This window comes from Clavelina lepadiformis, chromosome 5, assembly GCF_947623445.1.
Source record: "Clavelina lepadiformis chromosome 5, kaClaLepa1.1, whole genome shotgun sequence".
NCBI lineage: Eukaryota > Metazoa > Chordata > Ascidiacea > Aplousobranchia > Clavelinidae > Clavelina > Clavelina lepadiformis.
Genome location: NC_135244.1, coordinates 17,133,946 through 17,150,150, shown reverse-complemented (window position 1 = coordinate 17,150,150; position 16,205 = coordinate 17,133,946). Strand labels below are relative to the sequence as shown.

General features: G+C 35.9%; 1 protein-coding gene across 1 annotated transcript; it reads right to left on the bottom strand.

The window, feature by feature from the left end:
* Window positions 1-219: 219 nt before the first annotated feature.
* LOC143459369 (beta-centractin-like) lies at window positions 220-6,953 on the bottom strand. The gene is made up of 10 exons (XM_076956491.1): window positions 6,739-6,953; window positions 4,726-4,790; window positions 4,157-4,271; window positions 3,733-3,944; window positions 3,205-3,339; window positions 2,761-2,842; window positions 2,269-2,361; window positions 2,021-2,195; window positions 1,693-1,795; window positions 220-1,549 (listed from the first exon to the last, which is right to left on the bottom strand). The coding sequence occupies exons 1-10, from the start codon at window positions 6,784-6,786 to the stop codon at window positions 1,447-1,449; spliced, it is 1,131 nt and encodes a 376-aa protein (XP_076812606.1). The 5' UTR covers window positions 6,787-6,953; the 3' UTR covers window positions 220-1,446.
* Window positions 6,954-16,205: the final 9,252 nt, after the last annotated feature.

Below are 16,205 nucleotides of genomic sequence, written 5' to 3'. Positions count from 1 at the left end.
CCCAACATCTGTACAAACATGTGACACAGATAATAAATGCCACACCATTCGAAGTGGTCTGGCAGAATCAGTTTTGAAAGGAATACAAGTCATGGCTAAAAGCTAGTATTACTTGGTAATGGCCTGTCTTGATTCGCTCGTTACCAGAACAACATTTGTTTTGTTTAAATCACAAACCAACAAAATATCCCATCATTTTGAAGGAGAAACAGCCAGATATGTTGTTACAAAACATTGATTTTAATGGCATCGACATACAAGACACCAAGACAAACATTTTTAGAATTACTCACTAGTCATGCATGTTCAACAAAGACGAACTTTATAAAGTAAAGAAATTCTGATCCAGTGTTGTCTTTCAAATCAAATGCAACAGGAGAAAGTTGTGCCACAAATAATTGGCTGATCAGGCATGATCCAACCAAACCTTGAAAAACACTTACTCGCTTCAGAAGTTGAGTTATCCAAAACACTGAGTTAGGGCAATACAAAATGGAACGTTGGTAAATGCCATGTGTGAAAAATCTAGTGCATGTTTTCACATAATTAACAAAACGATACCAACACAGTTCTTAATAAGACTTGATGTTAGTTTTTCATCCTAATCAATTTAAAAGCTTTTCATGATAGATGTCTGAAAAAATGACCAATGCAGTGAAGTTACACCAAAAATTGCATAAATCAAAAAATATTGCAATTTATGAAATTTCCAAAATAAGCTTTTGAAATACCGGTACCATTCAATAGTGTTGGTATGTGAAAAAAAAATTATTTAGTTGAATACAGTTTAAATATAATTCATAGAAACACCACACATGCATTAACAAGGACAACAATAGCAGCCTAATAATTTGTCAATGCACAAACTGCAAATTTTATATTCCAACATTTAAAAAAAAGAAGAAACGCCAACATAAGTTTTCTTTAATGCAGCCTATGTCTTCCTATGCACCATGTTTAGAATGATGTGTTATGCACTCAAGGTAAAAGAGTTAACAAAATGTTGGGTATAAATGTTTTAAATGACTAGTTCTGCGTGCCTTGCTTAAAGTTTATAAAGTTTAAAAGTGTATGTGCAATTTGTATTTAAACCCATTGTTCAGTGTTCACAAACTGAAACAATAATATGTCCACCAACTTATTCAAAATGCAAAAACAATATAATGAATAAATATATTTAATTCTCATTAGCCAAGTGAAAATTGGATAGTCCATTTTCTCTCAATTCCACTGTCACGCAGTATCAACTGCCAAGACCAACAAAACATTAGTCGACAAAAAACATTACAAACATATTATGTGAAAATTGCATGACTGTCGGCACATAACAGTAAACTAAGATGCAACAGTGTTCGTAGCAGCTATTACATCATTCTACTTTCTACCCTGTGAATGCTATAGGGCAGCTTACACACTCTGTTGGTGGCACTAATATCTTAACGCCAATTAAAACATTTTTCGATGTATCGCTTTGTGCCTCTCCTCTTCGTATTCTCTTTTAGTCACCCAGATTTTCTTAAAAGTGTCCAACGACGCCAGAATGGACCCACTAAAAATGGGGGAATAAAGTGCATACTGTGTTATGTTCACTGACTATAGCATCGAACAAAAAACAGTCAAACAAAATCCGAAACGAAAGAATGAAGCATAAATAATAATATACTGTTACATGTAGAATTTTAAAAAGCATACCCAATCCATGTTGAATATAACCGCTCCTGCGTAGCCAATATCCTAATTTTTACATCTTTTGGTGCAAGTCGCTTAACTTCTGTTAGAATTCTATCTCCGAACCCTGAAAAATGTAAAGTACAATGTAAATGACTTCACGAACATTTATTTGGAGCTAAACCAGTTACTACATAAAAAACAAAGAATACTGAGATTGAGGCCAGGTAAAACATTGCCAACCAAATATTACAAGAAAAAACCCAGACGAAAGTGATCTAAAATAATTTTGTGCAACTCACAGTACTACTGAGAGTGACAATATCAAAACTAATTGCAGTAGCTTTAAAACCTTTCAGCAACGTTGTGCCACCGGCAAGGACAATATTTTGATAGAGAGTTCTTCTCAGGTCCATATCGCACTTTTGTATACTATCAGAGAGAACTTCGTGAATACCCTGACACTCTTCGCCGATCAAATCCGGTTGAAACAAGACCTCTGGTGCACGAAATTTAGCTGGACCGATCTATACAGAGTAAAACAAATAAAGGAAAAGGTAGAATTGTTTGGAAAGGAAAAATTGGACAAGCATTGCTTACCTCAATGGAACTTCCATCAGGTAGTGGGTATAACTTCTTTTCATTCTCAACACCTTCTTCTTTTGATGCGTTTTGTGCAACATAACATGCTTTCTAGAGATTAGTAGTAAATGGTTGTTAGGATGTAGTTGGTACCTTAATTAGTCGAGCATAAACCTACTTTAACATTTATGATAAAAATAAATAAGGTAAAAATAATGTCAAAGGAAAATTGAACAAAGTTTAAATAAGTTCTCGAATCCATTAGAGAAGTATAGTCTTTGCCCAAGGAACACATCTTCAGTTTCTCATTCTATTTTCAGAAGAAGCTGAAGATGACGTTTTAGGACGAAGTAGATATTTCTTGAAAACAGAATTATTTCTGATAGATTCCAGAACACAGTAGAATTTCTTTCAAAAATAGCTGTATATGGATCATCATCTGAACCCACCTTTACTACGGGGAGATCCTAAAAATGCCTATGTTAATATAAAATAAAAAAGCGTTCTTACTTCTTTGATAGTTTTCACAATCTCTTTTTCCGCTGAGGTTTTGAAGTTAAAACCTTCTTTTCTCAAAAGTAATTGTAGATATCTATGCAACAAGTAAAGGTGATTGAGAAATTTCAGGTCATTACAGTTCATTTTGTGCAATAACACATGGTAGTCATTGTTGGAAGTTTTGGAGTAAAAAGTGATACATGTTTAAGTATGGAAAAACTGCATTTCTAATTCGACTCATGACAAAAATTTCACATCCCATTTTAAATTGAAATATTAGAAATCCATAATTACAGTGCCGCTAACATGCTTATAATGTGCCACCGTTGCACTCTTATTTTAATAAAGAGAATTGATTAAGCTTCATCGCTAAACACCTTGTGAAAGATGCAGTCTTTCTGTAAAAACTACAAAGGAAGTCTAACAAAAATCATCACAAAATATATGACATGTTACTTGGTCACATCTCTGCCAGCCACATCATTTCTCACAATGGAATGAGGTAATGAAAATCCTTCATAAATTGGCACAGCATGTGTCACCCCATCCCCCGCATCAAGAACAACTCCAGTAGTTTTGCCAGCAGCATACCTTGATATGCAAAACATAGGTTTAACATAAGATCTTTTAAGCATAATAAACATATTTTAATTGAAAGATTGAATTTTAATAGCAAGCATAAATGGGTGCTCGATTTATTCTAGAAACAAACACAACATGTTTACTGATACTGAGAATATTGTTTTCCTTGGGTAGGAAACAATAATTGCTAAAAAGTGGTGCAGTCAATTTTTATGCAAACAATCAAAAAAAAAATCTTGAAAATGACTAAAGACAAACATAAAATAAATCACAAACATGCTATTATGTTTGACACACAATACGATACGGTATTAAATACATATTATCACAATAATAATAAAAAATAATATCTAGTGTCATAATAGCCAAAATTCACATATAAATATCACATAAAAATCTTACAAAGATAAAATAGCTTGTATTGAGACAAAAAATGCAGGAACATTGAACGTTTCAAAAAATATTTCTGCTGCCTTTTCTCTGTTTTGTCTTGGATTTAAAGGAGCCTCAGTTAGTAAAACAGGATGTTCCTCAGGAAAAGTCTGCAGCTCACTTTTGGAATAAACATACTGCCATATTCTTTCCATATCGTTCCAATCAGTCACTATTCCATGCTAAGAAAAAACAAAATCAGAAAAATTAATTTACAAACCTTATTTCATTGCATTTATAGATCTATTTATAAGGATTTCACGCCAAGAGAGTAAATTTACGAATAAAGATGTTGTGTAAATTTCCGCGTTATGTTTCTCAGCATTTTCATACCAGATACCTACAATACCATGATCTGTGCTATCCAAAAGTACAACAACAAGACCATACTTACTTCCATTGGGTATTTTATGCTAAGTAAGCCTCTATGTTCTTGCGCTTTCGGGCCAATAAACATGTCACCTTCAAGTGCGCCGGCCATAACTCTAACATGCTTAGGACGGCCAATACTGCAAAGTAAATACAGAAAATAAAGTTGAAAAAATTGGTGACAAATAACATAAAAATGTGATTGAGGAAAATAGGCTAATATTTGCATTTTGAACAATCAATTGATTTTACGCATTTTTCCTGTACAACTTTTTTCACAATAAAAAATTGTTTGCCCTAAAAGTGATAAGTGCTATATATTAATTCAGTGTGATAAAGTGATAATTTTGCGATAACAGTCTGAACTAATCATGTCCTATGTACCACAGAAACACATTGAGTTAACAAAATTTGTAAGTCAAAATCTTGTAATTAGCTGTCTACATGCATTTTAATAAGTAATTTGCTTCGAGTGGAAACTAATGAAGTTGTTTCGAGTTTTCTAAAATTTAAAATTAAGCACAGGCTAGTTACTAAACTCTTACTGTATGCTAAATATATCCACAAACACTGCACAGCATACAATTAACTTACAAGTTGGGGAAATAACTCTTTGGAACTTGGTCACCAGCAAAACCGGCTTTTACCATTCCTGAACCCTACAAAAAACAAAATATTTAAAAAACATAAGTAGCTAGACATATTGATATACAACAGCTTTTGTATACTCTTGATTTATAAAACATTGCTTCCGAATGCTGTAACGGTTGCAAAAGGTTTGTTGGGCTGCTGCCAACACAATTATTTACTGACAAGTTACAACACACATTAGGCTGGCAAGCAAAATGATAAAAATTATGCATATAAGGTATGGTTAACAGTTAACTTTTCAAGCTTTATGCAAAATAAACCAGTTGTAGGGGCAGGCAAGTGTTAAAACAATTCTGTCAAGAACTGGTTAACACATGAAGTGATTGAACTCAGGCACCTACTTCATGGTGCTATACCAAGTAGCTTTTGTGCGTTTGTCGTAGATGACGAAAGCAATAGCCAATTACCTATGTACAATGAAAGCAACAGTGATATAGTAAGATGAGGTCACTATACAAAACGCTGAGTCAGCGCTGACAAGCTAGTTTACTAACAGCACGTAAGTAAAATATAATTTCGTTCCTAGATGATCATTAAAATTTGTTTTTATTTTTTGCAAATGAGTTTTGCGACACTGACTAACTTTTCCCACTTAAAATGCATGCTTTTGTGTACCAAGCTTATCTCATAAAAAATTCTGACCATGACCATTGTGACGTGTTCCCACACAACAATATTTCGCCCCATTACTGTTTTGATTTCGATTATCTGGATACCTCGCTAAACCGACACTTTGTAACAAAACAAAGTGGTCCCGATAAATGAGGTCTAACTGATTGCTTAACACTGAGTTGTAATTTTACAAAAATTCCGCTTCTTTTCGATGACGGTGAACAGAAAACAATCATTTTTTTGTCTTGTTCTATGTTAAAGGAAGTTGAAATGTAAATAAAATTTATTTATTGTAGCCATTATTAATCGGACTTATTTTCTGACAAACATTTTCCCAAACTTAATTTGTTATCATACTTTATCGACGAAGTGTTTGATCTACTTTTGCACAAAATGCGAAAGCGATATTTGTCGTAGGCCTCGCGCAGTGTGATATCACTTTTACAGTTTAGCAGTGTCACTGCCATACTTTCCATACTCGTTTTACGGTCGTAGCAATAGTTATCAAAGGACGGTTATTACGTCAGGGGGAGCCGAGACAGATATCCGACCAGGAGCCGAGTGTGGATATCGCACACATGTCAATTGCATTTACACAGTGAAATAAGTGAATGTATACAGATAAAAAGATAATTATCGATGTTAAGTGTGCATAAAATATACCAAAAAGTGGGTTGCGTAATAAAAATAAAGTAATAAGCTAAACGTTGGTAACAGCAGCTCCGTTACGTAATTACGCAAGTTTCTTAATTATTATCAATTACGTGCAACACTGTTTGAAAGTGAACAACATTACATTGTTGAACATCGACATTTACAATTCTAAAAGGTTCTTAATATTCAACTCGTTTATTAATTATTTGTGGCAAGTATGACCAAAACAAAACTATTGGGACTCCATCAAATTTCCTATAATATTTACAACAAATAATGACAAGCAATTACAGTTGCAGTTAGACACACATTTTACAATGTAAATTTGATGTTTGCAACATACGAACGCAATTGGTGTCCGAAAATGTGCTGATTATTAATCGCCAAAAAGAGCAGGAGCATGAGTGAAAAAACAAGCGCGCTCTTTTCTTTATAGAACAACGTAAGCACAAGTGAGGCTTTTTTACTAGACCGGTGTCTCTGGGTCTGGTGTGAAACTCACAAATGCGACAACGTCGCTAACATGACCATTTAACAATGTCCTCTGGATAGTAGACTTTCTGAGATTCTATTGCAGATAATATAGTGAAATACCTACATAAAATAGAACTTTTTGTCCCCAATTTACCATATGTCACTTTGAGCTTAATGTGATATCGGTTAAGCTTTATAAGTTGACACACCACTTACATTGTCTATAACGACAGGCTGGTTGGTGATAATATCATAAGAATTCATCTTCACACAAGATTTCTCTAACACATGCAGACATACAGCCTACAGCAAACGCGAATTCCAGGACTTGTCCAACTGTTTCAGATCACAGATCTTGTAGTTACAGTAGTATGTAATCTTAATACATATCCCACTCCACGTTTCTAAATGATCAAATGGAGTTATCATCATAAAGAAAGGATTGTTCTTAAAAAATTATCAGTTTATATTTCATCGTTTAACAGTGTGTTTGTGTGTGATAATTAGAAGAACAAATTAAAGCAAAAAATCCCATCAGGCTGTATATAGATACAGTACTAATGATAACTTTTTACCAATTCACACCAAAAGTGCAATCTCATTCCCTATAAGGCCATACTGGAAAGTTTACTTTCAGTGCGCCTGATAAATATAATGATAAGATTTATGCCACTCTGTCGCAATACCTATTTTACAGAATATAGAGTAAAACAGCAATTCTGTGCTCGAATATTGGCACTAAAGCCAATATGTGCGCTGTATTTCACCACACATACTTGCTGGTAGAGCTACTTACCTACCATACCGTATATACTCGAGTACTGTATAGGCCGAGATTTTCGCAACTGATTTTTGAGCTCTTTGTAGGTTTGTCTTAAACAATTGTTGCTGAAGTTTACAGTTATGCAATTGCTACGCAAGTACTGGCAAGCTAGGCTAAAAATTTCACCATGAAGACAGGTTTGAAATGAAGATCAAGAGCGGGCAACGATAAGTTACTGAGGTACAGTCAGTTGAATGTTTACCGAACCACCGGATGGTAGTGCGGGGAATGAGCTAGTCAACTTATACACGAGAGAATAAGAAGATCTCCGATTTTCAGCGAAAAAGTAGGGGTTGACCTATACTCGAGTATATACGATAAACCAGGGGTGGCCAGACCTGCTTCATGCTCGAGCCGCATATAACATATTCCAGTTTTAAAAGAGCCACAACACAAACACAATAAAAAACACGAATTTATTCACTCACAAAGAAGTGTAGCTATTGATTAACATTAGTGCTGCGTGGTGAATCTATGAGTCTCCAACTGGGCTTCACCAACTCTTTTTGCAATTATTATTATAACCGTAACCAAGACTTAAAACTAGGTCAGCCCTGACGTACAGCTTCAATCTGACAGTTTACTTAACTACAGTGTACAAGTTAGCACACTTCTGTACAATAATGTACTTTTTGGAGTGTAATTTGATTATTGCTCAATGAGTCCACTGTTAATACGTGTGATAGAACGCATTGTTTCATAATCTCAACAAACAACTCGTCTAGACCGGGAAAATTGCATGTCTAATTCAACAATGCTAATTCATTAAAGAGCGGCAATCAAAGGCTCAAAGAGCCGCATGCGGCTCGAGAGTCGCAGTTTGGCCACCCCTGAATAAACCAACATTTTTTTAAATATTCTAAAAACTTTGCAAATAGATGTGTTTAAATGAGACTACTCTTGGATCTAATGTATGAGATTTTAAGCCAGTGTGCAAGTGCATAAGCAAACGCTCAAATTTAACATGTATACATTTACGACGTTTCATTACGTGTTAGAGCGCATTTCTCATGAATTACGCCAAAGATATGACCTACAGTAAAGCAGCATAAATTTAGCTTGACATTGGCGTGGCATAGAACAAATAGACAGCTTGGTGCAACCATATTAAAATCAAGGCAACTACAAGCACTGTTTAATTAATTAAAAAGAAACTAATTCACAATGTCACTTTTTTAGAGATTGCAGTTGGCATAACAGGTCTTTAGTGTTTATCTTTGAGGTACGCATTGCATGAAATCTACCCTGGTATGATATGTGCTGGTTTTTGATCGCTTAACTTTCTTAACCTTGAAAGTACTGTCCCTTTTGATTTACAAAGTCTAGCTGTAATTTGTATTGCCAATTTCTCTTAATTTGGTAAAGGTAGTTATCAAACATCGGAAACAAAAATTTTCAAGAAAGCTTCCCTTAGTTGTTTTGATCATGCATTTGTTACAGAGCAATTAATGATGTGTGGTCAACATGGCAATTTGCAATTTGGCTTAGAAACTGATTTGTTTATCCTTTCGAGTGTCACTCAAGTGCCCCAAGGAGAATGCTTAAGGGTCGCAGACAATCAGTGTCTGTTTCCTCAGTGGCGAGGAGGCTATAATGCTGGGCTCACAATTAGGCGTCCTATGTACCATACCCATTAGTTGAATTTTGTACGCATTTATGCAATTGTGTATACACTTTTTATGCATGGTTCATAGCAAGCTGATAAAGGATTGCTAAAGCAAAAAAAACAGCACTTGAAAGCCTGTGAGTGCACACCTAAAGTGCATACCATATTTTCTTGAATAGAAACCGCGGCTACTATTTTTTGTTTTTGAACGTTTTGTGCGGCTTCTATTTTTATTACATGAAGGACCGGTAGTGTTGATTAGGTGACAATAAAATTCTGCGCTCTCTTTCGACAAAAAGGTTTTATTCTATTACTATCCGATCACTACTGTAATGTGACAACTGCTGTTTTTCGCATGTGCAAGCTCTCAATGACAGCCTTTATAGGCCTATTACACCGGAGCGATTTCAGCATTGTCTTCTGCTGCTTCTATGCCAGGGCGGCTTCTATTAGAGCAGGGGTTCTTAACCTTTTTCTTTTCATTATCCACTTCCGCTACTTAATAAACCTATATTCCCCACATACTTTTAAAACTGACTGAAAAATCAAAATGAATCCTAGTGACCTGTGTGACATATCCCAAAGCACAATGGTATTTAACAAAAAGAACAATTTCAATGAGAAGAATAACATTAAAGAACATTTACGTAGTTTCAAACAACGTCAATGCGATTTTTGTTCTTGCTTTTCAGCGACGATCGAGTCAATGTCAGGCTCTATTTTTGAGATTGCACAACGCAAATCTGATTCCAGATTTAACATTGTGTTTCGTTACCCACTTGAAATCCTCAAATTCCCCACTAGTGGGTAATTACCCACAGGTTAAGAACCCCTGTTTTGAGGGTGGCTTCAATTGTTTATTTTTAATCAAATCGTGCGGTTTCTATTCGAGGGCGGCTTCTATTCAAGGGCGGTTTCTATTCAAGAAAATACGGTACTCTTAGATCTTTTGTGCACCAAAGATTTTGTCGAAAAAGGCTAAAAAATGCAGTTTTTCCCTTGGGCATGGCATTAAAAATACGTGTCTCGTGCAGAAGTACACGAGATCAAATGAAATCAATCATCAAATGATGTCACAAACTCACAATTTCGGTAGCAACGGTCTAGTATGCAAATGTATCACACGGTTGCGCACTTCTGCATTACAGATTAGACCTCATTATAAATTGAAACAGAAAAACATGCAAACTCTGGCCCTATAGACACTGCGATCCCTTCTGGTAGTCTGGAAATCACCATTAAACATAACCTACGCTTTTTTTTCATTCATTGATTGTTCGTGAGCGGGTTATTGGTAACGATAACGTATCCCAAAACTTAGCACTATTTTTCGCTTCCCATAATAGTCAATGGCGAAAAATAAACGACACTATACCATAGATATTATATAAACACCATACTGAACATGATGTATAGACATCGCGTGTACTTATTATTTTGCTATGCAATGAAGTTCTAGCCTAAGAGTATAAAGATTTTCATACGCTTTGTTCTAGAACAGATTTAAAAAAAAACATTTTTCTAAACAGGATAATAAAAAGACCTAGAAACAATTACACAAGAATTAAATAAAATAGAAAAATCCAACTAAAAATAAACAAACTGGATGTAGTTATACAGGAGCTTGTCAAACCCGACAATTTTTAACAAGATCACAATAAGTTTGAATGTGTTAGAACAGAAATTAATCTATATGAATATTCTAAACAAAAAATAAGAGTAAATTAAAAGCATATTTTATGCAAGGCCCTGTAAACTACCAGTATCTATAGTTCATTAACTAAAGTTCTTAGTAGTTTATTAAGGCCAAAAAAAAGAACAGTCAAAAGCGCACGTATTCACTAGATAACCTAGTAAAAAACTACCGCCAGCTGACGCACAACAAGTCAAAATGGAATAAATCAACACCCAGAGCCAGATTAAGACCGTGGTGGACCTCGGGCTGCAAGGTATCAAGAGGACATACGGAATTTTGTGTCTACCATTTAATACAAAACAAAATGCATACAGAATATTCATAAACAGTATTACTCCAAACGTGTAATGAAAATCCTTTATTTTTCGAAATATTCAACCAACACATTCATTCAATCAATATATGTTGGCTATACTGTAATGGGTTTAGGAAGTTAAACGGCGCCTTCACATTAGGGCAATTTGGTGTGAACGCAATTTTTATTGCTTCTTCGTTAATCGGAATCAATTAATTACATTATTCGACGACCTACTTATTTTTATAAACCGAGGTGTTTGTTTGCTAAACCTTTGTATGCTGCTCAGCATTCTACTTTAAACTGCGCGTTTAAGCAATCTTTATTTAACCTTTGTCCTACTGCATAATTTAACACCGCTAAAAGGCGGTATGGGTACAATTGTACCCACATACATTTTATATTGAAATTCCCAAATTGGTTATACTTTTTATACGGTGTGGCGTATTTATTGGTCTGAACGTTTAGCTTCTGTGCTCTACGGAAGTATCACACGTGAAATAACAAAGAGAATCTTGAAGATATGTGGAATGTAGATGCTTTGCCTCTTGTACGTGCAGCTATGTCTCGAGACCGCTTCAGTATGATGCTAAGATTTATTAGATTCGACAATGAAAATACTCGTGCAGAGCGTGTGCAAAAAGATAAAGCTGCACCAATACGAGATATTTGGCTCATGCTGAATAAAAATTTGGAGAGAGCCTACAAACCACATGAATCACCATAGATGAACAATTGTTTCCATATCGAGGAAATACTAAATTTACACAGTATATACCATCTAAACCGGCTAAATATGGCATCAAGAATTCCTGGGCTTGTCATGCATCTAACTTCTACCCGCTACATGGTCAGCGTTATACTGGAAAACCAATAGATGGTCCCAGACAGGTAAATGTTGGTGAGCGAACAGTTCTGGACCTGGTCTATTTGTATAAAGGCTCTGGAAGAAATGTCACCACCGATAATTTCTTCACAGGTATGCAGCTAGCTAAAGTATTGAACACATGGGACATGACTTTAGTTGGAACAGTCAGAAAAAACAAAAGGTTCTTGCCTAGCAACAAGCAGCCTGCCAAGGAAAGGACTGTTTACTCGACCAACTTCGCCTACCATCAAGATGCAACAGTCTGTTCATATGTGCCAAAGAAAAAAAAATCAGTTGTGCTTCTATCGTCAATGCACATGACTGGAGAAGTCGAAGCGACGCAATTAAGCAAACCAGAGATAATCAAGTATTACAACAAAACCAAAGGTGGGGTGGACACTGGACACGATGGACAAAATGCTGGGTGAATACATTGTAAAAAGACGGACATTGCTTTGGTCTTTGGCGTTTTTCTAACTTATAACATGATCGACGTCACTGGTTTAGCGTCGTTTATCATCTACAGGGAACACAACCCAGAGTTCAGAAAAAAGGACCAACGAAGAAAGTTTCTGAAAGATCTTGCGAAACAGCTTTGTATGCCTTCAGTGGAAGCTCGCTCTACCAACCGCATGGTGATGAGAAACCGTTTCCTTCGAGCTGCAGTGGAAATGGTTCTAGGACGGCACACTGCGACACCGCCAGAAGGGACTGCAACTAACCCCAAAGAACCCCATGGAAGTCGTGGAGCAACACCGATTGTTGGCAGCTGATATGTCTGCAGAGACCAGAAACGAAAACGACGTAAGACCAGGAAAAGCTGCGTGGCTTGCGTTCAGCCTGTTTGCGACGAACACTCAGTGACAAAAACAAAGTGTATTACTTGTGAAACGGACTAAAACCACCTCGATTAAGTTTTCGTTCATATTTCGTATCAAATAAATCATTTCTGTAATCTGTTTCACTCAAAATTGGAAAAATTGTCTTTGGGTTATGTATTCTGGCGTCATTTCAATACAAAAAGTGTAAGGGTACAATTGTACCCATGCCGCCTCTTAAGGGTGTAAAAACAACTCGATCCTCAATCTCGGTAACGTGTAAAGATTTTTTGCCGAAATTTACTCTGCATAATCTAACACAAAGATGTAGAGATGTCAGGAAATCTCAGGTCCCTCAGGTTTATAGAAAAAAGACTGCCTTAATTTAAAATTGGAAAGGTTACAATTGTACCCATGCAGTAGGACAAAGGTTAAGAATATGGAATGATTACACGAATTAGTATAATGAAATGTATGCGGCGTGTAACCAAACTTTATCTGCAAACAAATAGTAAGTAATAGTAATAAGAATTCACAGGATAGATTACCAACTTCATGTTTTGTATAATAAATAAATAACCAAGGCTGGTGTGCAATTAGTATTAGCCTCAGCGAACATTCCAAAGTGATTTTTTCACTGGGAGTGGTTTTGCGTCTGTTTGACAATTGCTGCGGCGTGCGCAAATCGCCACATAGTACTGTATTATAAAACATGTGCATGAAATTATATTAGGTTGGCTTATTAGTTTAAGCTCCTGTATGTAGGCGCCATATATGCTTTTACAAATGCCTAATTTCTTACAAAGTGAGATTACTAAAAATGCAATTAATCGAAAAATCCCTGAAATTTTGTATGTCACTTTAGAATGCCTTAGTCTATTATGCTATGAAATTCTAGTTACATCACATATCTCTAACTCCTGCCATAAAATGTTAAAGTATAGACTGTAATTTTAGGCCAAAAGAGTCAAATTTATCAATTTTCACCTACAATTTCGGCTTACCTAAACATGTAGGCTAACCTGCAAATTGTAACGCGCCGCATGCTAGGGTAATCACCGCACTGAAAAACAGCACCGGCCAGACTGGCCTCTGATTGGTTTAACACACTTTTTAACCATTAAGTACTGTAGAACGTCCAACAAAACCATGGAAATCGCAAAAGTTCAGCATATACGGCTGCTATACAGCCTATTTTCGGGTTACACAAACTTTTTAGATCCGATTTTTCTATAAAGAGAGGTAGCCTATATTATTTCATCAATACAGTACCAAAAAACACGCTTATTACATTCGGAGATTGACGCACCAATTAACTGTTTATATACTTGCAGACAGAAAGCGTATATTGCTAGAAATATTTTTTGTGAACTCTCAATATAGGCTACCACGGTATTGTTTGTGCTAGGTCGCTAGGAGCTACAGTAGATATAAAAGAAATAAGCCTATACAAAACACTAACAATAACTATGTACCTGCCGCAATAACACGACTTGTTGTCAGGAGATGATCTATTTTTCTGCAGCTTTAGACTAAATCATGTTTAACTTTACACTGAATGTCGCCTGACGTCACGCATAACCAGCGGCGTTTAAACTTTTCGCAGTTATAAAATTAACAACTCCAGCTGAGTTTTCAAAACTATTTCAAGAAAGTTACATTAAAAGTAGACAGCTGGCAATAAAAGCAATGATATTTGAACGAAATTTAACTTTTGTTCGAATAAGTTCAATCCAAATCCTCATTTTTAACCTGTTATGATTTTGTTGATAAAAGGAATGCCACCATCAAAAATGCTTGGTAGTCAACAGCAATCTTTGTCATGTACAAACAAGAACAAAGAATTTTTGAAGAATTCTAGTTAAAGTGATGATACAAAAATAAACTAGTAAGGTTAGTACAGTAAAACGGAAAAGTAAAGGCCGGCAATTGTATGTTTATGACGAATTTTTGATCCTGACTTAAACTTTTTTCCCAGAGTTTTTCACTATAGCTTGTGGTCACTCGTATTTATCACACTGAGGCAGAATCGAAACTAGTTTACTTTGTAGATTGAGACAAATGCAAGACGTATTCATGGTTCAACTTTCCGCTTCCTTTAGTATTCTTTCTCCGCGTGACGTTGCTAGATGTCAAAACACGACTGTAGTTCTGTACCTGGTAGTCGAAACTCAAACCTAGTTTTTCCCGGAAGCTGCTTTACTTGAAAAAACCTAAGAAACGCTATTTATAGATTATATACGCGTTTTCCCGTTTATTGACTGTATGTGACCGTGTTTTTGTTTTACTAAGCTATAAAAAACTCAGCACATTCTTTCCGTTCTCCACATCCAATGACGAGAATAAATGATGCGATGAAATGTAACAAAACAGCGATGCAGAGTTTTGAATTTAGCTATGGGAGCTATTTTATGTTGCTTTAGGAGCTATTAATTGTCTGCATGGATTGTTTGAATTGACGATTTTACGGCGCAAAACGGTATGTCTCAACGGATGCACTCATAGAATAAGCTACTATTGCTGGTTGTAAACGTTTAAGGGAATAGTATAGGTTATACCTGTCATATAAACAGGTTGCTTGTATTGAAGCATCTTTTACAGCTTCCAAGCATTCTATTGCTATTTTAACCAGTTCTTCAGCCTAGTGTTAGGGGGATTACCCGTAACCTGTCTTTAAATTAACAATAGCAAGTTTTTATTGTTACTTCGTGAGCAAGCTGTAACATTCAGCTTGGAACGGTTCCATCAATCGCGCCCTAGTCTGCGTACAATTGTTTGCTTTTTAAACAAACAGCTGAGCACATGGCATGTGATCGCAAATACATAAAGCGTAACGACTGTCAACAGGCCTCGCATCGCAAGCGACAATATTAAACGTCCCCAAAGGAGTTTTAATGGCATCAATCGCTAGGTATTAACATGCTTACTTGAACAGAGCCAGATAACAGCAGGATGTACAGCACTATATGTAGTTGCTATATAAGTACCTGTTATTTATGTTTATCATCATAGACGTAGATCATTTCTATATATAGCGGCAGACAGCTAAATATGTAAGTCCTACAATTGTATTGTATCGCTTGCTTGAAGCCGTTAGTGTTAGCAGTTTTGCAACGAATCTGCATATTGGTCGCATATTGGCTCGATTGGTCGTATCAGCGTAAAGGACATTTTCTTGCAATATGAGCTGTTGTAAACAACATAGGCTGAACACAAAACGTGAACTGACGTGATGACAATTGCCTTCTGGATTACCAAGCTATCTTCTGCATAAGCAAAAGGCCTATATTGGCAGCGAACGCATGAGGTACCGTAAGTTCACTGCCAGGTTAATTCGCTCAGTTTAGTCCCAAGTGGGTATATAGCAGTTTTTCCCTAACAAGAGTTATTTCTTTAGGGTTTACAAATCAATTGGCGTAAATCGATTCAATGCGGTAGCCTACCAGTAGCAGTTATGGTTTATGTAATACAATCTTGGTTCAAAACATTCTGTCATTTTAACTTTAGCATGGTTTAATCTATGAAGCTCTTTCAGTTAAAACGTGGCCTGCTTGATCTTTTTACCCTTTGCAGAGTG

Coding starts and splice junctions, on each gene's coding strand:
- LOC143459369 (XM_076956491.1), bottom strand. CDS start 6,786: ATGAATTCTTATGATATTATCACCAACCAGCCTGTCGTTATAGACAAT. Junction 4,272..4,725: donor AAGAGTTATTTCCCCAACTT/GTAAGTTAATTG, acceptor TTTACTTTGCAG/TATTGGCCGTCCTAAGCATG. Junction 1,550..1,692: donor TTATATTCAACATGGATTGG/GTATGCTTTTTA, acceptor CCCCATTTTTAG/TGGGTCCATTCTGGCGTCGT.